Raw genomic sequence first — 22,721 nt, forward strand, 5'->3', positions numbered from 1 at the left:
GATGTGATATCTCTGTTGGGGTGCCCAAATTTATGCACCTGTCTAATTTTGTTATGGTTTCCATAAGGCATGTCATATATTAAAAGGAAGTTGCTACTTTGAAAGCTCAGCCAATGATAAACAAAAATCCAAAGAATTAAGAGGGGCTCCTAAACTTTTTCATATGACTGTATATGCTAAATTCATCTGATCTTTAAACATTTGTAAACCTAACATGGAATATTATACTTAGCAAGTATTTATGTTACAAAATCAAAAAAAGGCCTTTTCCCATACTTGTTTGACATTTATGAGTAGAAAGTTCAACAGAGTGTGTACAAAAGCTGTGCACCGATGCTTTAAGTAACAGCAAGATGTTATACTACATGACTTCTAGTTGGAGGGGATATCAGATTTGATGATTGAGTTGCTTGTCTTGTCACCCGAGTATGTGAGATTACACAACTAGATATTGAAGGGTATATTAAATTGGACAACTACATGATGACTTTCCTGCACAGTTTCACATTGCCAGAGTATGGCAAGCTTGCCCCTTTTTCTGACAGAACCTATGTTCTCCATGAAAATGCTTGATGGTACCAGGCACAGCGAGTCCAGTTGTAATTGCAACGTTTTTTGCCCTTTCCATTTTCTTGTGGTTTATAAAACACACATCATCAGACATATGGGACTCTTTTCTGTTTGCAAGGTCCAAAATGGCGATATTCCTTATTCCTCGTAGCTTCATTACATTCATTGGATGTCAGCTCTCACATGCACATAAGTCTGCCCCTACGACTTAAGACAAAATCAAACCTGTACACAGGCTTAAGAACTCGGTCACTCATAAGTGTATTTAAGTCACCACCAAAACTTTGCTTAACTTAAGGAATAATGGAAAAAAAAAGAAGAAAATTAATCACAGATGCCAGCTTGAAGGTAGTGTCAAATTTAAAGCTTTCTGAAGTTCTTGACTCTTTGAGAGCACATTGCAAAAAGATTCCGTATTCAGTCTCCGTTTAGTATGCAGAACAATGGGTATCAAAGCCAAAGATTCATGGGTAGGGAGAGTTTTGTGGTCTGATGAAACTATATAGTTCTCAGCTGTTTTAATATGACATTATGCTTTGTGAAATTAAAACATCACCAGAAACCACTATCCCTTCTCTAAAGCAATGAAGAGGAAGCATTCTGTCACTGGAGTTCCTGTGTGCTATAGGGATTCCTGACCTAAATTCATGTGAAAATCTGTGAAATGACTTTAAGCATGCTGTCTATCACTGGTCCCCTCATAACTTAATTAACACAAATAAAATACTTCAATAAGCAGCAATATACTAATGTTATTATAGCACTTTATTCATGTGTGGACACAGACCTGTCCTTGGAGAATAACGGTTGAAATCTGAGCAAAACATGCTTCACCAAGTACTGACTTTCTTTTAACTTGAATAATCGTGCATTCATTTTTCACTTATTATTGAAGATTTCTTTCACTTCATGTAACTAAATAAAAATAAAAAGTGTCATGGATTCTGATGTGCTCATTTTGAAATGGAGTGTTAACTTTCTATAAACACTGTATTGGTGTCAGCTGCCAGTAGTATGTGCTGCTCCTGTTTGTGTTTTTTCAGCTGAAATGATTAAATGTTGTAGGGAATGAGGATCTGATTCAATGCTCAAAATATGCATAGAATGTGAAATGGTGTTTAGGATTGGAATTTAGGACCCCTATAGAATGCACTCCCAGCTTGTTGCTCATGTTGTCTGATTTAGAAAATACAAACATTAACCCTGCCTGCAGGTGATTTAGACAGCTGACTTTCCTATATTAAAGGGTTTTGGTCATGTGTGTGCATTGTTGGAAATAAGTATAATTGAGAAAAAAACTGAAGACTTGGAAGACTAGGAGTTGGCAGCATGCATATATATATATATATATATATATATATATATATATATATATATATATATATATAAGCCTACTGAAATTTTGTATTCTGAATGGTAGTGCACCAGATGGGCTGTTACACTTTCAGTTTGCTATGCTAAAGTACTAATGTTTTCTGCTTCCCTGACTGACCCCCTCATGTTAGTTTTAACCCACCCTGCAAAGAGAGTGTTAGTTTAATTGCTGATTCTATGCGTGTTACAAGAGTAGATGCTAAAATGGACTAGTGCCCAGTCCAGGGTTTGGTTCCTGCCTGTTTAAGCTCTGGTTTCCTGTGCCAGTTAATTGTACAGATTTGATAATGTTATGTGGTGTTATAATAAGGTCGTCATCATTAGTTATTCACATTCATTTTTCCATATCATCACTGCATTTTTTGAAAACAATAAATAGAAATAACACATCTTGGGCCATTAGTATAATTTCATTACTCTCTTGAAACTTTTAAAAGTCTTTTAATGAAGTGAATTAGGCAGTATTGCCCCTTTCTTAATATTAAAAAAGTAAATATTTGGCAAGTAACTTTTAAGGCTCATCTTTATAATAGAACCCCACTACCCTTCACTTTTATTATAAAGTTTTTTCTTTCATTTATAAAATAGGTTTCACTTTAGAAAGCAATTTCATGTGGAAAAATAATATATATGATTGTGATGAAATAACATTGATTAGAATAACTGAAACTTATCCTTTAACTAGAAAAGTCTTGGAAGTTTTTGGTTTTTAACAACAATCTTGTACCTGCCTTTCATTACCAGTCTGTCTCAGTCTGTGCACTTCAAAAGGACCTTCTTCTCACAGTTTAAAAATCTTGTGTCATATAATATAGTGCCTGACACAAAGTAAAATGCTTTTTGTAGTGTCAGCTGAATCTGTATGTAAATACACCAAAATCCAGAGCATGTATGTGTGCAAAGCCTTTTACAGCCTAAATTCTGAAGACATGTATATCACAGATTATAAATTATTTGTTTAGAGCTTACAGCTGTGTATTTAATAAATTAGTAGGTTAAGTATTGCAGTAAGGGAAACTTTTTATACTGTAGTTTAACAATTGTTTCAATACGAGTGATTCTGGACTATCAAAAACTTGCTGTAGTAATGAAGTTTAATATATTTTAGGGCCTGCAAAATTCAGATGTGCTCTTAGCCTAATTAAATCTATAATCAAATTTAAAGAATCCTTTACACCCTGCCAATTACTAGTAAATCAAACTTATTTCCACATTTCGTATGTTTTCTTAGAGTTCCTGTTTATATCACCATGTCTTTGGTAGGTAAAACACACCCTGCATTTCAAGGTGATTGTCTAATGTCTTTGCAAGAGAAGAGTTCTTTTAAATAAAGAGCAGAGATGCCCTTTATCTGACTGGTGATGAAAGCGTGAGCTGGTACTACTACACTCACTGCCTAATGGCACACAATGTAGTCTTTTCTCCATAACAGAGGGTCTTCATTTATTTTATAAAAATACATCTACAGTGAATGCAACTAATGGCACATTTCTGAGCTTTAATTACATTCACTTGTCATATGGGAAAGACCTATGTCCCCTTGTCATTTTAGGGCATGCCTTTTTTCCAGTTGGCTATTTCCCCATTGACCTTTTGTGCTTGGACAAAGTATCAAAGAAGTGTTTTAAATACAGGTGTACATTAAATAGTACAAAATTAAAATAATGTACTCAAGTACAGTAGCTAGTACTTGCAGTTTTTTTTCTTTTGCACAATTGCTTGTGATTTGGAACATGGGTTGGGAAAAAAAGCATCAAATAAATAAATGGAAAATTGAAAATTTTCTCCTTCAAAAATTCAATGAGTGGAATGTGTTTGACTTTTAATTCAGTTTTAGTCAAAGGTGGCATCCAAGTGTATGAAAAGTGCGAGATTTTAATTTTAATAATAAAGTGCTTCTTCTTTTCTGCTGTAATAGTTCACAATTTTATTAACGGTTTTGGGTAATTGAAATATAATTTCTTCATTTTAAGACAAAATTGCCCAAGAAGTTATTATCACATAGCTTATTGAATTATCTGCAAAATACCTATATATATATATATATATATATATATATATATATATATATATATATATATATATTCCAGACCGTGTGTACAGTTTGCTGTCACTCTCATGGCTATATATAATTAGAATGAGGCAGCTGTTACTTTCCCAGACAGATGAAACAAATGTGTTGCCAGATCATATAGTTCAGGGCGATACAATGTCTGACGCAAGATGAGCTGTGCTTGTCTGGCTTCATTGATGTCTGCAGAGTCAACTCTTTTCACATGTTCAAGTGGCTGTTTTATGCTTTCATTTAACGGCTGTGGCTTTCACTTTATTCTTTAATATAATTTTCCTATTGTAAACATTATATTCAAACATAACCTTTTTTCTTTTTCATATACCTTTCAATATATAGTCTTGGAACCTGCTTTTTGATCTGCAAACAGCATAAGAAATTTAATAGAGAGCTATTGTTGCTGCAAACCATTAGTCTCTGAGTAAAATTGTTTTTCTCGGAAACAATTCAAGGTCAGCAGTGTTGCTATTAAAAAGAAAGAAAAAACTGCACCAGACGTGTTTATAGACTCTGGTTTGGAGCCATTTAGAACACATGTTTTGCATTTTTCCCACGTCTCTTGAGTAAATAGGGAGTGCTGCCTACAACTAATATCAGGGAATCACAAATAATATTCCAATGTTATATTTTGGATTATTTTTGACAATGGGCTTTATCTTTCTTTTCTAGGCAAATGAAAACAGTTTGCTAAGTGCCCAGCTGAAAGGATTTCCTCTGTTTCTGCACTCTAACCTAGGATTAAAGGACTGCAGTGTGAATCCAAAATCACCTCTACTGTATATTACCAAGGCCAAGGAAGTTGAACGGGGACTGCTGCCAGGCGATGACTGGACGGTCTTTCAGTCCAATCACTCCACATATGAGCCAGTTCTTCTGGCCAAAACCAAATCAGCAGAGAGCATTCCTCAGCTTGGCGTTAGTGCTGCTCTGCACACATCTGTGGTGCAGGATTTAGGTCTTCATGATGGCATCCAGAGGGTCCTCTTTGGAAACAATCTCAACTTCTGGTTGCACAAGCTAGTCTTTGTAGACGCTGTGTCTTTCCTGACTGGCAAAAGGCTTTCATTGTCCCTTGATCGGTACATCTTGGTGGACATCGATGACATTTTTGTTGGCAAAGAGGGAACACGTATGAAAGTAGAAGATGTCAAGGTTCATTAAACGCATTGTCCTTGTTTGTATGACTTGGCTTTTTTAAATGATCAGCTTTTTGTATGTTAAAATATAAAATATTTTGTCCAAATATATTTTAGAGGGATTTTATTTATGATGTTTCAAGGAAAATAGTCACCTATAAAGCTATTTGATAGCCTAAATTGTTTAATTAAGATTAATTTATGCCATACTTAGATTATTTCAATTTAGAAATACTTTTGCTTTGATATTGTTTGTTATTACCGTTATTTTTATTATTTGTGTCTGCAATTAGAAGGTATTAAGATGTGGTTGGCTGCTGGAGTTCAGAAACGCCTGAACTGTATTTATCACCGTCTACTTTGTACTTTATAGGCTCTGCTCAACACCCAAAATGAACTGCAAGTTCATGTTCCAAATTTCACCTTCAATCTTGGATTCTCAGGGAAATTTTTTCACACAGGTACGTATAAATACGGTTTTCACCTTTGTGTTGCCATTCTGTGCAGTAAACCACTTGAACAAAATTTGTATGAAGCAGTGTTATTGTAGGGGAGAAAAATGGCTTTTCAGTACGCGATTGCTCATCCTTTCACTTTCATCCACTGAATCACAGCTAGGATATAACATGTAGACAGTATGTACAGTATGTGAGGTTATATGTAGACAATAAGTTAAGTTTGAAAATGAAGGAAGAATATGAAGTTTCGTAGATTATAGAGAATTATGTTACAGAATCTGGCAGCACATCCAAGTTTAACAAAAAAAATATTAATAGTTTTATATATAATGTAAAAAATAGAACATGTCATGGAAAGAATTAAAAAAAGATTCATTGAAAGCTTGAATTTGTGCATTTTTGGTAATAAGGCGATTTATTTTAGGTAACAGGTATTTCTATGTTAAAGTTAGAAGCATGATATTTTAACTATAGAGACTTTATCAGTTGTATTTTTTTTTATTTTTTTTATTATTATCCTACATTTTAGGTACAGATGAGGAAGACCACGGGGATAACCTCTTACTCTCCTATGTAAAGGAGTTCTGGTGGTTCCCACACATGTGGAGCCACATGCAGCCCCACTTGTTTCATAACCAGTCAGTGCTGGCTGAACAGATGATGCTCAACAAAAAATTTGCTGCTGTAAGTGAAATGCAAATTTTCAAATTGCTGTTCCTCTGTACCTTTATAGTTGAAAGAGTTATTTAAATTTTACTTTAAATTAAGACTTGACATTAAATGAGTTGTATTTTAAATTATGCTTCCAGCAACAATGACAATATTCCTCTGTGTTTCTGCTTTCATTTACAATATGTTTGCCCCTCTGCCTTTTGGGTAGTACTGTTGGCTGATTTTAAATCTCAATCCTTCTCTCTCCCTCCCTCACTCTCTAGTCTTAAGTTTGGAGCAACATGTATGCTTCAGTGTCCCCTGGTACAAACTGGGAATCAGGGCAAAATTTGGTACAGTCGAGTTTAATACTGTGGATTTATACTTGACAAACATAAGCAATGGGCGCCTAGTGTTTCCTCCTCGAGGGGGAAGGCGCCTTCTGAATTTTACAATGAAACATAGCCTATGGTCTCCCCTTGTACAAATAATCTGTGCAACATTTGGCAGAGAAAGGTTCAATAGTGTGGATTTAAATACCGGTCAAATGCATATTAAGCTTTATACTGTATATAACAGTAAAAATAAGAATATATTAAATCCTCAGTTAATTATGTTTTTAAGCAACAACATAATGTTAAAATGTCTCCTATATCCATTTCACATATTTTAGGAATTTAAAACAACATGCACACTATTTCTACAGTGTTACAATATTTAGGTGGAGTCGTATACCACTGCCTTTGGTACTTTTTTGAACTACAGTGTGAGCATTTAACTGAAGTTCTGCTATGACTGTGGTTGTAAAAAAACGGACTATTTCCTACAGCTTTATGATAAGTTACCACCAAGTACTCAATCTCGTTGCTTCTTGTGTAGCTGTTAATATACGTAATATGCAACAGTTTATATGCATTTTAGAATTAAACAATTAGCTCCACCTAATTATTGAGATAATTATTTATGTGCTGTGAAAGAGTACGTTTTATACCAAAAAGTATTATCTCCATTGGTGCAGACTTCAATGTTACACATTCAACAGCATAAATTTGATTTTGGTTAAGAAAAGCTTTCTTTGTTGGACTCTGGGCGACAACACTTTTTGTGTTAACTGAATATCCATCGATATATTGAAGTTGGTTGGCCAGTCTGTGCAGATGTTGGGACATTACAACTGAAGGAACAACCATCAGTGCAAATACCTCCATAGTTTTACGTACTATGCCAGTTGTTTAGGCAGATTAATATGTTCAATTAATATTATGGTAAAACTCGAGAGTGAGTAGATTCTTCCACTTGCATCTAAAGTCCTCAAACTCAAAGATTTATTATATCATAGGTTAGATTTCATAATCGGGTAAGGTGCAGGCCACATTAGAATTTATCAAATGAAAGTGCCAAACTAATAAAATATTATTATCCACAAAGAAAATGAAGATATGTAAAATGCCATAAAATAAGAACTGCACATAGATGACCAATTGAGGTGGTTTTTTGTTAACCTAAAAATACAACAAACAAATCGGGCACTTTAATGTTTGTAATTATATTGCAGACTTATTTTATATATCACTAAACAGAATATTTATGACTGATTTAGTCACAGACATTTTTATTTTCTAAAATTTGTCAACTTGTAGAGTACAAATGACCTCTCGAACAGCCTTTTTGGAAAGTGCAGAAAGCTTCAGTTTTTTAAAAGGCCTGTCATCTTTTTCAGTGTAATAGATAGATAGATACTTTATTAATTTTGTCACCGTCCTGCTCCACTGACAGACTGAGGAGATCGTTCCTCCCCCACACTATGCGACTCTTCAATTCCACCCGGGGGAGTAAATGCGAACATTAATTTTATTTTAATTCTTTTCATTTTTATTACTATTTAATTTAATATTGTTTCTTTGTATCAGTATACTGCTGCTGGATTATGTGAATTTCCCCTTGGGATTAATAAAGTATCTATCTATCTATCTATCTATCTATCTATCTATCTATCTATCTATCTATCTATCTATCTATCTATCTATCTATCTATCTATCTATCTAATATTCTTTGAATTTGCAAAGACTTTAATACTTTAGTACTTAGTATTGATCCTAAATGTCTCTGATGATTTCCATTTATTTTTTGATAATTTGTAAACTTTACAATATATACAGTATTTAGCATGCGTATAATTGACTTTTATTTGAATTAAAGCTGTTACATTTCGTTTCTAGGAACATGGCATTCCTACCAATATGGGATATGCTGTTGCACCTCACCATTCTGGAGTGTATCCTGTTCATGTCCAATTGTATGAAGCCTGGAAAAAAGTTTGGGGTATTAAGGTTACCAGCACAGAAGAATATCCTCATCTGAAGCCAGCACGGTATCGCAGAGGCTTTATACACAGCGGAATCAGTGTAAGGATTTATTTGTCATTTTCACTCTTCTATGGAGATGCCACCGTTTCAGTTATCTGTCGGGGTCAAAAAAAAAAAAATTAATAATAATAATACTGCAATTCTGACTGATACACCCAAGCTAATGGCTTTTAAAAGGATAGTTGTATTTTTTTTTTGTTGAGACGTTGCATTTTTACTTTAGCTCATTGTATCAGTTACTTTATTTCAGTGTTATATAACATCTTTAATAGTGAGCAGTAATACAAAACAGTTCAGAATATACAGTAATAATGAATGAATCATACAGACTTTGAATATGAATAATAGTATAAGAGGTTAAGAACGTCTGGAGGATGATATATGAAAAGGAAATCCTTTAAATGGTTGAGTTTAAATATTTTAGAAGAGATAAGTGACATGTCGAATAGTGACTATCAAGAATATTAGAACCAGTACCTATAATGTAATTTTGAAAATAATTTCTGTATTGCTTTAATATATATACAAATGGGATTTCAAAACTTAAATAACTAACAAAGGTTTTTGGGGGGCAGAGGGTGAGGCTACAAAAGATTCTGAACACTGATATTGTATTTTATACTTCCTGTAGGAAGTAAGTGTTTACTTAGATTTTAATTGCAATTGCATTGAGTGGGACACCAAGTATACTCCTATGAACTCCCTGTGGATCTTTTGGTAAGCTTGACAGTAGTAATAATAATAATAATGTGTCTGTCATACATCCAAGTAATGTAGCTTATGTCAACTTCTCACAACCAGTTGTTACAATGAAAATGGAATTTGGCATTTTCGAAAATTAAATTTACTTTCAAAAGAAGTATGGAATGTGAAATTTGTTCAGTCTGCATTGCTAATTTATAACAAATAGCACCTTCCTTGCTTTTACATCTCGATCTGTAATATTGTACACTTAAAGCGTCATCTTACTACTGTGTGCTTCGTAACCTTTCCAGTGCTCATGTTTGTCAGGCACCTCAGAATTACTTCTAGGAATTGCACGAAGTCTGACTAGCATAGTAATTTGTTCTACCCTGGAGTAGCACATAAAATGTAGTTTTGTAGCGTCCTACACCCACTGTCAGTGAAGAGTTGGAGTTCATGGTGGAGAATAACTGAAATCATGGTTTTTAACCTCATTAAGCCATAAAATGGTGCTCATGAAGGCATTTTGTAGTTTACTTGGAAACCATGATGACATTTTGTAGTTTTCAGATACTAATGCCAAGCCTTCACCACAAAGATAATCTAAGTAATAGTATATAATATTAATAAAGTAGTAATTGGAGAAGAAAAACATAATAAAGTAGAATATTGCAGTAATTGTTTCCACTTCACAATAACATCAAGAATAATACAGTTTATATCCTTGTCCACCTCTGTGTCAATACTGTTATATCACAAATCCATGTTTATCCACACTTGGGGTAATGATCTTTATATGTGTGCCGTCCATCACACCAACAACTGTAGGGAAACCAGTGATTTGCATTATTGCAGCTTGCTTTAACACTTCCTTACGTGGAGTTGTGGTTAAATTTATAAATCTCCATGTTAACTCGTGTGCATGGACGTTTGGAGCAAGATTCAAGAAATTGTTGGTTGTGACATACCCGAATTATCACTATTGCAAAGCTAACTTTTCGCTTTGACCAAAAAAATGTAAAATGGACACTTTCATTTTGGCTGACGGCACATTGATTCTCCACGTTGATGGAGTGATCCCGTGTCATACAAGACACGTAAAGAATATTATTATATCTCTGTTAAATTGATATCTTTTTACAAGTTCATTATTGTCCAGCATTTCCATAACATTCTGCCTTTCCTGGAATGTGTGTGTCAATCTCTGCCTGAAAGCTCTCTTCTGGCAGCTTCTAGCAGGTTAGAAAAAGCTATTGTAAATTGTGTTAAAGTTAAGGGTAGTTTCCCAAATAAGGAGAACTGGTAAAAATGGTATTGCCCCTACTCCTAAGAGAAGGGCATATTTTGCATCACTCTGAGGTATCTAAACATGTTTAGAACATTTTCTTCCTCTGAGGCACTTCATAAATATAAGGAATGGACCCAGAATCCATAATTTTGTTATAGCAGTCAGCAGTTCTTTTTTGGGCCTTAAATCCATCCATCCATCCATTGTCTAACCCGCTGAATCCGAATACAGGGTCACAGGGGTCTGCTGGAGCCAATCCCAGCCAACACAGGGCACAAGGCAGGAACCAATCCTGGGCAGGGTGCCAACCCACCGCAGGGGCCTTAAATCATAACATTTAAATTCTGGACACTCTTGTCTGTTTCCAAAATAACATTGGCATGAGAAATAACATCAAATCAACAAATTACTATCCTCCCATTGCCTTTTTCTTATCATACAAGTTTACTTAAAACTATAATATTTTGCCATCGTTTCAGATATATCATTTTTAAAGTACCTGTATATCTTGTTAGAGGGAGATCGAATGAACTTATTGATTAATAAAGACATTTTGCCTAACAGGCTAAAAATAATATAGAGCAGGCAGGTAAGTGATCCTCCCCTGACTTGTAAATCTTGAAGTCAGATATCAGGATAAAAAGATCTGTGTATTGAAGGTGTTGCAATTTTTGTCCTCACAGTTAGAGCTGCAGAAGCAAATGACATCATTTGAAAGTACTGCATTGCTTTTTGTTGAAATCTGAGAACCAACCTTCCCTATATGAGGCTAAGGTCCATTGGGATATAGACTGGAAAATAGTGTGCAGAAGTTAACCTAAAGCATTAATGCAGAAAATGTTATTCTACCAGATGTTACATGATGCCATTTGCTGGCTTGATGCTTAATAAAAACCTTTTGCATGATATTACAGACACAGTCTGGTATTAACTGACAATACCTTACTTCTTGGAAATATTCTTTAGCAAGTTTATTGGGATTATATTTACCAATTTACATTCTAAGTATGCAAAAGTAGTGCCATTCTGCATTTAGTGACGTTTTTCAGGAAACTGCTGACTTATTGAAGGTGAACATTTGAACAGAAACTTGGATTTGGAATCTCAGGTTTTAGACCTGATATAAAGAGTATTCTAAGGCAAAATCACACACATTCAGTGAAACATTGTTATTTTAATTAATTTCTGCTTCCCTTTCCTTTAAAAGTGGAAAATTATACAAAGACTAAGCAAACATGCAAAAATCTGTTTTGCCCATATTTAGATTGCCATTCAGATTGGTAGTGTTTATTTAGATGTACGTACTAAAATCCTTTTTAACATAATTTTCCATCTGAAATCCTTGGTCATTCCTGTTTTAGGCTCTAGTGATAGTAGAAGCCATACATGCTTCTGATTGTCTTTGACTCTTGGTAACTGCGTGTAAATGCATATGTGCCTCGGACTTTTGTTGGATAATTAAACTTGACTAAATCTTTTATATTATTTTTATCTACTTTATCTTGTATCGTCCTGTATGAAAACAGAACAATATCCTGTTTTCCGATATCCATTTAAAGCACTTGTCTTTGTGCTTCTATATGAATTCAAACACATTATTTGCTGCAGTGAGCAATTGATGTTTTAATTATTTCTTTCATTATTATTTCCCACTTACCGGTATGCAATTCAGTGTCGCAGGACTCAGAGGCTGTTATACCAATTAAAAATACCAAAAATGTATGCCCATAGCTGCTTTTCTCAGGTGCAGAAGTTCTTTGTCATACTTTCATCATCTTTCCTTTGGATTACTGCAGTTCTCTCTTCAGTGGTTATCCTACCCATAATGCCAATAAAGTAGAAATAGTTCAAAATAGTCCGCTCAAACACAGTGATCACATTTCACCTTCAAGTAAAGAAAACTGTGCAGCTAAATTAAAATAGTAAATAAAACGCCACAGGAGACCTGTGTACACTGGTAAATCTGTGTATTGAAGGCTTTTAGCTCTACCTGACTTTATTACCCTTCTTTCAGTTTACCTCTATGCCAAGATGCTCATGTAACCTGTGTGTGTGCTAGACCATCAATTATGTTGTCTGTTTGGCATTTCTCTGAATTTAGTATCTTACTCTTCTTTATTTATTTATTTGGTTTAGTGCAATGCTATATACTGTATACCCTGCCATTCTTTCTTAAACTCTGTGAAGTGCCTTGAGCATGGGAAAGGCGCTATATAAATCAAATGTATTATTAAATTTGTTACATAGCTGAATACTCCTTGACATCTGTCTGCTTGTTGTTTATTTAAGCCTCAAATATAAGTATTGTTGAACATTTAGCTCATATTATTAAATAGAAATCTGCTTAGGCCATGCTATGACTTTTATCTGTTGTAGCATTCATTTGAATACAAGCTAAATGTAAATTCCATTGTACTTCTTAAATATAACATAACTTGAATGTTATTTTTTTTTATTTCTAAATGAACTCATTGATATTGACTGCTTTACTGTACACTAAAATGACCTTGTTATAACAAATTCTCCCCCAGACTGGCACTGTTTATCTATTGTATTGTTCAGTATTTATGATGATGGAGCTTTTTCAGTTTCCTTCTAGAATCTAACAATACGCTATTCATGTTTATACTTGTGCTTATATATATTGTAAAAAATGTATAGAAATCTTATTTGTCTTGTAAAGTGCCTTATGATGATGTTTCCTCTTTGTGACACCATATAAAAACAAGATTTACTGATAATGAAAATTAGGAGAAAAACAATAAATATGTTGCAGTAAATTATTTTCATAGTTCCCATTTATGTCAATTTAGTGAATATTGAACAAAATTCAAAATATTGTATTGTAGTGTTTTTGGCAGGCATTGTGGTATAGTGGTTAAGACATTGAACTACAAATCTAAAGGTTGTGGGTTTATATCCCACTACTGACACTGTGTGACCATGAGCAAGTCACCTAACCTGCCTTTGCTCCAAAGAATGTGAACAACTGCATCTCAAATGTTGTAAGTCACCTTGGATAAAGGTGTCAAGCAAATAAATAAATTTAGTAAACTTCAGGCATACCGTGAATAAAATACTTTGTTGATGAAAGAAAGGAAAAGAAAACAAATCGGCTCATGCCATTTTAATTCCCTTTTTCCTCTGTTTTCAAGGTTCTTCCTCGACAAACCTGTGGCTTATTTACTCACACTATCTTCTACAATGAGTACCCAGGAGGTCCTAAGGAGCTTGATAAAATCATTAATGGGGGAGAACTCTTTCTTACTGTCCTGCTGAACCCGGTAGGCAAACTTTTCTAATGTTGCTTTTTCTTCATTTAATATGTTCAGTCCCATAACATTGTCTTTTTGCAGCATTGGCCTTCATTTTCAGTTTATCTGTTTCTGCCATTTATGTTCTTTTGTGGGAAAAAAGAGTCAAGGTCAGCAGTATTTTTTTTTTTTTTATTTATTACTGAAATCAAACCCATTCACAAATGTAAATGCAATCTCCATGTAACAACTGTGAAGGGAATTGTTTTAATTTATTTTTCAGCTTTTTTTAAATGTATTCTTTTATTTCCATTTTAAACATATGTATACTCATGTACACATTACTTTTATAAGTACTAAGGATCTCCATAAACCTTTTCCAAAACGTTGAGCTGGTTTGAATATGTGATAAGTTTTTTTTTTTTTATCATCTTTCCAACTTTTTCACAATCTATAGGATGATTTACTGCTTTTCATATCTAGGAACTACAGTATAAAAGCTAAAATAGTGTATTTGTTAGCCAGAGAGGCTCCACCTGAATGTAGAATTCACTTGTTTCTCTCCTATGGATCCATTAAATAAGAAGAAAATATATAAATATATACCAAACCTTTTTTTGTTGGAGATGTCGGATATGATATTTTATCAGATTTTTTTAATGTATATTGTTGATGAAAATTGTACACCATTGTCTTGGGACTTTAAGGAATTGTGGAATCTTACAAATTGTTAATTAATACACACTTTATCAAGCTTGGGCTGGCTGGATTGAAGAGTAGTACTGCCAGCTGTTTGCTAAACACTTCTTTAAAGGAGTGCATTATTTTTAAAAACTACCAAGATACTCCTCCTCTTCTTTTAATACCTAAAGGTCAAAAGCCCATGGGCTAAGTAAGGATTGCCAGCCTATCTACACCATGGGAAACAACTCTGCCAATCCCATAATAAAGCTGTTACCTGGTAGATTTAACATGGTGCAGATTCAGGGTACAGTTTATTCTCATGATGATAAGTTACTGTTTTTTAGACAGTTGTAATCAGTCTTAGGTCTGGTACAATTTATACCAATCTGGATAAATCACCTTCTAATTAGGATATAATGAAAACTTACATTCAACTATGCTATGTCAGCTAGGTGGCAGAGGTGCTTGGTTAAGACTGAGCTATGCAAACATTTGTCATATACAGTGTAGAAGACTGATTTATTTCCATTTAGTAAAGCTCACTGTACTTGGTTTGCCTAATATAATAGACTGTGTATTTTATCGTTGCCACAAGATTAACATACAGTATATTAATGAATCTCGATAGTGTTTGTTCAGCATTGCCAGTTTAATGGCTGTTTTCCCGGATTTACCCAGGTTACCCTGTTGCCCCAAAATCCTTTTCTCCAATGTCCTCGGCATTCTTAGGTATGAAAGCCATTCCTTCAATATTTTATCATCAGACACCGCCTCCAACCATGTCATCTTTGCCTCCCCTTTCAAGTTTTTGTGATGTCTGCTAAGCAAATCAATATATTATCCCTTCTCAACGTATTGCTACCATCTACATCAGGCACTTTCTGTTGTCTCCTGTGGGTATTTTTAGATGATGTTACTCTAACCCGGTGATTCTCAACATGGGGCAATTACATTTTTTAGGGGAGCAATTCAAGAATTTAGATACGTTAACCAATTTATAAAATGAAAAAACAGAAATTCACTGTTAAAAATGATAGAAAAAAATAAACAAATAATTTTTATTTTTATTTTTTACAGAGTCATTTATATACAGGTAAAATTCTGTTACAACGAAGTGCCAGGGACCTAAAAAATATTTCACTGTAATGAAAATTTCTTTGTAATGAGATTCTGTATTTGTCACTACAGTACAGTGCTTTCTTTAACTTGCCTATATGCGTTTGCAATCATTTCAATAGCTTCTTTCACGTTATTTTTAATCTTTTTGTGTCTACAAGTTATGCTGACGAGAATTTTTCTCAGAATTTCCTTGCGATAATACACTTTCAGGGTGCAAATGATGCCAAAATCCAATGGCTGAAGCACTGCTGTGCAATTGGGTGGGAGGAATTCAACGTGGACATTATCAAAATGTGGAAGCATATTGTGGGCAGCAACGTGAATCAATCAGAAGCCGAATCATCCTGTTCTTCTTCTTCATATTGTGAGGTTTCTGAACTCTTTTAGGATTCCTCCCCACCCAGCACTCAACGGCAACATCACGCTGAAGTGTGTCCCGAAACGTGATTGCTGTGTCAGTGTAAGATTGTTTGTCTGTTGCCGGGGCAGGGCAACAACAGGCTCACAGAGCTGGAGTGAAGTGCCACAGAAGTGAATCTTAAAAGATCAGGGTTGTGCTACAAGTCTAACTAAAGTCTAACTATAATCATCAAAATTAAAAGAAATAAACATTTGAAATACACCAGTCTGTGTGTAATGAATGAATCTAATATACAAGTTTCACTTTTTGAATGGAATTACTGAAATAAATCAAATTTGTCATGATATTCTAATTTTATGACCGGCACCTGTGTGTGTGTGTGTGTATATATATATATATATATATATATATATATATATATATATATATATATATATATATATATATATATTTATTTAACAATTTCTTAGTGATTTTTTGTCTGTACTTCAACTATCTTTTCCCTCTTTTGTTTCCATGTTTTTTGGAAGCTTGTTTTTGACCAAATTAATGGCATTATAGGCTTTCTCCATGTGAGTAGACGTTCACTTTTTGAATAGGTAAGAATAAGGTATATGTTACAGTGGGGGACATAATGATTTTAGAGAGGCCTAGGGGGGGCATGGCCAAAAAAAAGGTTGGGAACCACTGTTTCAACCTCTTCAAAAACTGTGTCCACTGTCATTTGTTAAATGCCTTTCAAGAAGTGCTATCTATATACTGTAGTATATTTCTGGAAAACAACTAGGAGTACTTTTAGTAAACTCTATGTTAATTGGTAGTGGTTCAGAGTAGGAAGGCTTAAAGTAATATCAATGAGATATATATATATATATATATATATATATATATATATATATATATATATATATATATATATATATATATATATCACCAAAAGATATTGTCCAAAAGATACAACAGGAATAAAAGCACAGAAACATTTTAAATAAACAAAACTGGATACACACTAATATCAAACTGTAAACACCAAATAAAATATAAATACACGAAAAGCAGAGTTCTGAGTTAAAATACTAAACAATAAACCGAAATAAATATGCAAAAGTTATTATGAACAAATTTTTCATTTATGTCATTTATCGTTACTGGCATCTGGACAGACAGACAGACAGACAGACAGACAGAGTGAACTGAGAGGTTGTCATTGTAAGTTAAAGGCTGTTCTGAACAAATGTGTTTTAGGTTGCCTTTTAGAAGAATGATTGAGGCAGCTGACGTAATTAGTTTTGTGAGGCCACTCCAAAGTTTGGATGCAGTAGAACTGAACACTTTATCTCCCACAGAGCACAGATTTTTTTTTTGGACATGACAAGATTGCCTGCAACAGTGGCTGTGCATTAGGACTGTAGTGATGCAGGGGGTTACAGATGTACTCAAATACAAGGCTTTAAAGCTTTATAGGCTATCAATAAAAAATACAAAAAAATTATATTCAATCTTATAAGACACAGTAAGGCCGTGAAGGCTGAACAGAGTAGTCAATGCAGGATGTAATTTTGAACAAGCTTCTCAGCTTAAGAAAAGGACAGTAAGTAGCGAACATGGGATATTTTTAAGACGTGGACTTATTTATTCTATTTATTTTCTTAATGTGATTTATGTGAGTTTAAAAGGCAAGGGAAGAATCAAATTCAAAAATCCTTTCAAAAGATCAAGGTATAATGTTACTGAGAGTGACTGAAAAGGATCTCAGTTTCTTAAGCTAGACTTTAGTGCTTCTGTTTTGTTGCAGAGTAGTACTTACTCATCTAATATTTCCAATGGAAGTCTTGAGATAAGAATTCTCTTCTGAACATCTTTGTTTAAAACTGAAATAGATCTCAGTATCAACCACATAAAACTGATAACCCAGTTCAAAGCTACAAAAATATGCATACATCACAAATAGAGACTTGCATAGATTTGCAGGTAAATTACTGCATCAATGGCATGTGTGACTACAGCAAAGACAAGAATCAAAGGAAAGTTGAACTAGCAAGTTCCCAGGTCATTTAAATGTTTTGAGTATGTTGTGTTAAATAATAAGTAAATTAATAGAATGAATGTGGCATTTGACTATTTCTATTCACCTTTTGTTTTGTTTTAGACAGAAATTTTAACTCTCTGGTTATGGACGTTTTGCATCCAGGAAATGTAATGCTTGCCATAGTGTACGTTAATAAGTGTTCACCGCTAAATTCCTTGGATTTTTAACCTAGAAATTTCTGGGGTATATGTATAAAAGTGGCTTCCATATCCTTATTAGAAGTTTTTTTTTCTTTTTTAAATCCCGGTTGAAGCAGAAAAAAACGCTTAAGTCAGAAGCCTTCTATGACCAGGTTCAATCAACTGTTAATATCAAATTTCAACCTGCTTTGGCTTTACATGTTTAATCGTTCATGTCATGTAATTTACTGACTCGCTTAATCCTGGCCAGTGTCGTGGAAGCCTATCCCAGCTAACATAGGGCGCAAGGCAGGAACAAGTTCTGAGCAGGGCGCTAGTCTATTGCAGGACAAACACACATCAGGGCCAATTTAGCATCATCAATTTACCTAACCTGCATGACTTTGGACTGTGGGAGGAAAACCAGAGGAAACCCACAAAGACATGTGGACAACATGCAGTCTGTTGACTGAGGGGCAGCAGAGCTACCATTGCGCAATCATGCTTCCTTAATCTTTCATATTCCTCTTTTTTACTCCTACTCTCAGCCAGCCCTATATTTTTTTTTTTTTTTGCTTCTCATTCTACTTCTACTGATTTCCACTTGCTTACAGAGGACACTTCAAAACATGCCTATTTATTCTTTCATTTTATTTGTATCAGTGAAAATATTTTTTATGATTTTCTTTAGTGCATTGATATGACACCACAATAATGCCTTTGTTTTTGAAAGTAGTAAAGGCTACGTAGAAATTGATGGGCTGCCACAAAATATATTTTTTCATCTTAGTTGATACAGAAGCAAAATAAAGAAAAAACTCATTATCCCTTGCATAAAAATGTTTGCAATGATAAATATAGTTGAAAATGAGTAAGTAAACTAATCTTTTTGAAGTCAAATCACCAAGGTAAGCTGCTGCCCACTATTCCTCCAGTGAAAGAAAATTGACTTAAAAGTATGTGCCACATTCTGTTATACTGTATTCCAAAGCCTTAGGCTATTTTGTTTAAACAGAAGTAACCAGATCTCCTTCTCTTTCAGATGTGGGAAAAGGAATTTCTGTGTGCCAAGGACAATTGGCCCCTCAGGCTAACATTTAGAATGGCCATCAGACCTTAGACATTTGAAATCACTTGCTAAATAACTACAGGGTGTTCATTTTCAAAAATGATTTTTTTTCCTGTATACTCCTACTGTAATTTAAACATTAATAGCTCCAAAAAGTAGTGTCATATGACATTGCAAAACAATGTATCCAGGCAGAGCAAGAGAAATACAAAGAGGCAAAGTAACATAATTTATCATCAGGCGGAAGGCAACCATCCATGAACCATTGCAGGGCCCATTCATGCACACGTTCACACTTGCTTAGGGGAAAATTTGGATTTGCTAATTAACATAACCAGCCTGTCTTAGAAAAGTGGGAGTAAAATTGCAGCACTTGGAGAAAACTCCACACAGACTTTTATACAGTCAAACACTAAGTGAGGAATTTGAATGCAAAGTACTTGATCCATAACTCAGATGTGCTGACCATTTATCCACCATGCCCCACCAAACTGCCTGACTGAGGTTAAATTTCTGCTTGAAACTGTGGGGCTCCACCTCATTAGGCCAATTATACCAACAGACACAGATTCAAGTTAAGTCAAGTTTAGTTTTTACTTATATGTTCCTCATAACATTTGACAAAAATACATTGTCCAGAAATAAATACATACATTCTAAATAGCCGGCAGCATATTGGTCTGTCTGGCTATTGATATTAGGAGTGTGGGAAAGCTGGAGCCCGTCCCAGCAAGTATAGGGAGCAGAGCAGGAACAACTCCATGAAAGGGCACATAGTGAACACACACACACACACACACATTTTACCATTATCAGTCCACATAACCGGCATGTTTTTAGGAAATCAGAGTACACAGTTGAGAACCCATGCAAACACAGGGAGCACCTAGGACGCAACCTCCAGACTTCTTGTTGCGAGGTAGTTGCACTACCACTGCACCACTATGCCGCCATTATATATAACATTTACATACAATTTTATACAATATTTATTTTCAAGTAGTGTATATGTATGTATGTATGTATGTGTATATATATATATATATATATATATATATATATATATATATATATATACACACACACACACATATACATACACTACTGATTGGTACAACACAACATTGTAGTCCGTGCACCAATAAGTGTGGGTCTTGACTACGTATTTTATACTAACCAAGTTAAGTTAATGCTTATAGTAATGGAAGCCAATGCAATATTTTATTAACTTGACGTTAAAATGGACCACCTTTCAATTTTTACTTGCATATTTTGGAAATACTTTAGACATTCCATTTTAGAAATTATCTTTTTTTTTTTTTTCCTCCTTTTAGATCAGTATTTTTATGACTCACCTATCAAATTATGGTAATGACCGCCTTGGACTGTACACTTTTAAAAATCTCATCAAGTTTATTCAGTCCTGGACCAACTTGAAATTGCAAACCCTACCCCCTGTCCAGTTGGCACAAAGATACTTCCAGATATTTCCAGAGGAACGGGATCCACTTTGGCAGGTATGGGCATCTGAGAGCTTGTTTTCTGTGTGTTTGTTCAGAATATACAAATGTTTCACTGAAAATTAAAAGCACTGATGTTTGCTTTTGGCACAATTTCTATCATTGCATGAAGTGTTTCACAGTGAAAATGGTATACTCTTTCAAGGCGACAATTCTGTATATACATTTACTTTAAAATAACTTTTTCTTATCAGTCTCATTAGTTTCTCCATTTTGTGTATAATTTACAAGAAACTTTAGCATTTTAGTTCCCTCTTTTAAGTTTGTTTTTTCTTTATTGCAGTTTATTTTTTTAATCATTGGAATATGCTTTTTGGTAAATTATGTAATGCAGTTAATGTGTATTTTGTTTGAACAGTAAAGCACTTAACATTTCTGTATTGTTGTCAGTGTTTATAGTTGAATAACAAAAATAGAATGGCCTCTTGTAAAAAATATATAAATAAGTAAATTATAGCTAGATAGCAGTATTATATAAGTATTTTATATTGTTTACTCATTTGTAAATCACATTCAAGTTTATGCAGTGAAATTAACCAGGGGTCCACCAAGTTATATGAGTATACAGAAGCCAATGTACTGTGATATATTATTGTTTCCTTAAAGAGGGCAGGGTTCCTTCCACTTTTGTTTAACTGGTGGTTCGCTACCTAATCCAGAAGACCATTTCATTTTAGTTTTGGTGATAACAAACCATTCATCCCAACAGAGTTTTTTTTTTTTTAATTTTTAATTAACTGGTGTTTCTAAAACAATGTCATACAGAGAGGTCTAGCCAGTCTCAGAAGTCAACATTTCACTTCTGCCATTCCTATCAAACCAAATTAGTGGTTTCAAATAAATCTGACATCTGTGTGAACTTGTTTGTGGTCATTAAATCACAGCCAACAGGTGAAGATGGTGGAACTGTTCTATATTATTATATTATGGGAGTAGAGTAACAAAGAGAGAGGGAGAGGGTGCTCAGCTGACGTCACCAGGACGTCTACTTGCAGTGTTCAAAAGCTCCATTTGCTTGGCCAAGGCCAAGAACCTCTTTTGATTGATTGATTGATACTTTATTAATCCCAAGGGGAAATTCACATACTCCAGCAGCAGCATACTGATAAAAACAATATTAATTAAAGAGCAATAAAAGCGCAGTGCAAGTTAAAAAGTACAAGGTGGAGAGTGCAAGGCAGGTATAACAATCAATAACATTGTTTAGTCTGTTTTAGCTCAGGCTGATAAGAAACTGCTTCAGAGAGCTGTTGTAATGCTGTTGTAATGTGGACATTGTAGTTTCACAGATAGCCACCAGCAGTTACCACAAAAAATGATCAAACATTTAAAGAGCAGCACTTACAAGACCCACTCCACTGGTTACGTCTGTACATGGCTGCCAGAGAGTCTCAGGAAGGATCCTGTACTGGGTCCTCTGACCCAAGCAAGTGTTGTAAGGATGAAAATTATAACCACATTTCACATCCTTGCAGTCCAGTTTGGGGGTAATAGATTTTTCATAGTTTTGTGTAAAACAGATTTGCTTTATTATTTTACAAATACAGTAAAATACATTTGCTAGGAGTATATAATAGTCCTTTCCTTTTGGAAGAAGGGCAGGTGTGATTAAGTTTCTGAGGCACTACTTTAACATGTTTTATTTAAGATGGATGGATTTCGGTCTCGTGAACAGCAACAGAAGTCTTTGATGTTCCCCTTTGGACAGGTTGTAGTTCAGTAACACCTTTTGTGCCAATAACACCGTACATACCATTACACTAGTCTGAGCAGAGCCTTTTAATTCTGTTTGTCGTTACGCTTTCAGTGCCTTTTAAGTTTATTCTTCACAACGCCTCATAGATGAACATATTATATTGACATAAATAGTTCAGTTCTTTAAGGTTTTCTTTACATTATGGATTTGA

General features: G+C 34.4%; 1 protein-coding gene across 3 annotated transcripts in view; it reads left to right on the forward strand.

Annotated features, from left to right (window-relative positions):
* The window catches only part of LOC120543163 (bifunctional heparan sulfate N-deacetylase/N-sulfotransferase 1), a 247,751-nt gene that overhangs the window by 196,162 nt on the left and 28,868 nt on the right, over positions 1 to 22,721 (forward strand). For all 3 annotated transcript variants that reach the window (XM_039776066.1, XM_039776065.1, XM_039776067.1), the window contains 6 exons: positions 4,685 to 5,167; positions 5,525 to 5,612; positions 6,139 to 6,293; positions 8,481 to 8,666; positions 13,755 to 13,883; positions 20,629 to 20,811. In XM_039776066.1, the coding sequence (XP_039632000.1) occupies positions 4,685 to 5,167; positions 5,525 to 5,612; positions 6,139 to 6,293; positions 8,481 to 8,666; positions 13,755 to 13,883; positions 20,629 to 20,811 (1,224 nt within the window). The remainder of the gene's footprint in view (positions 1 to 4,684; positions 5,168 to 5,524; positions 5,613 to 6,138; positions 6,294 to 8,480; positions 8,667 to 13,754; positions 13,884 to 20,628; positions 20,812 to 22,721) is intronic.

The sequence above is a fragment of the Polypterus senegalus genome, chromosome 13 (genome assembly GCF_016835505.1).
Source record: "Polypterus senegalus isolate Bchr_013 chromosome 13, ASM1683550v1, whole genome shotgun sequence".
Lineage (NCBI taxonomy): Eukaryota > Metazoa > Chordata > Cladistia > Polypteriformes > Polypteridae > Polypterus > Polypterus senegalus.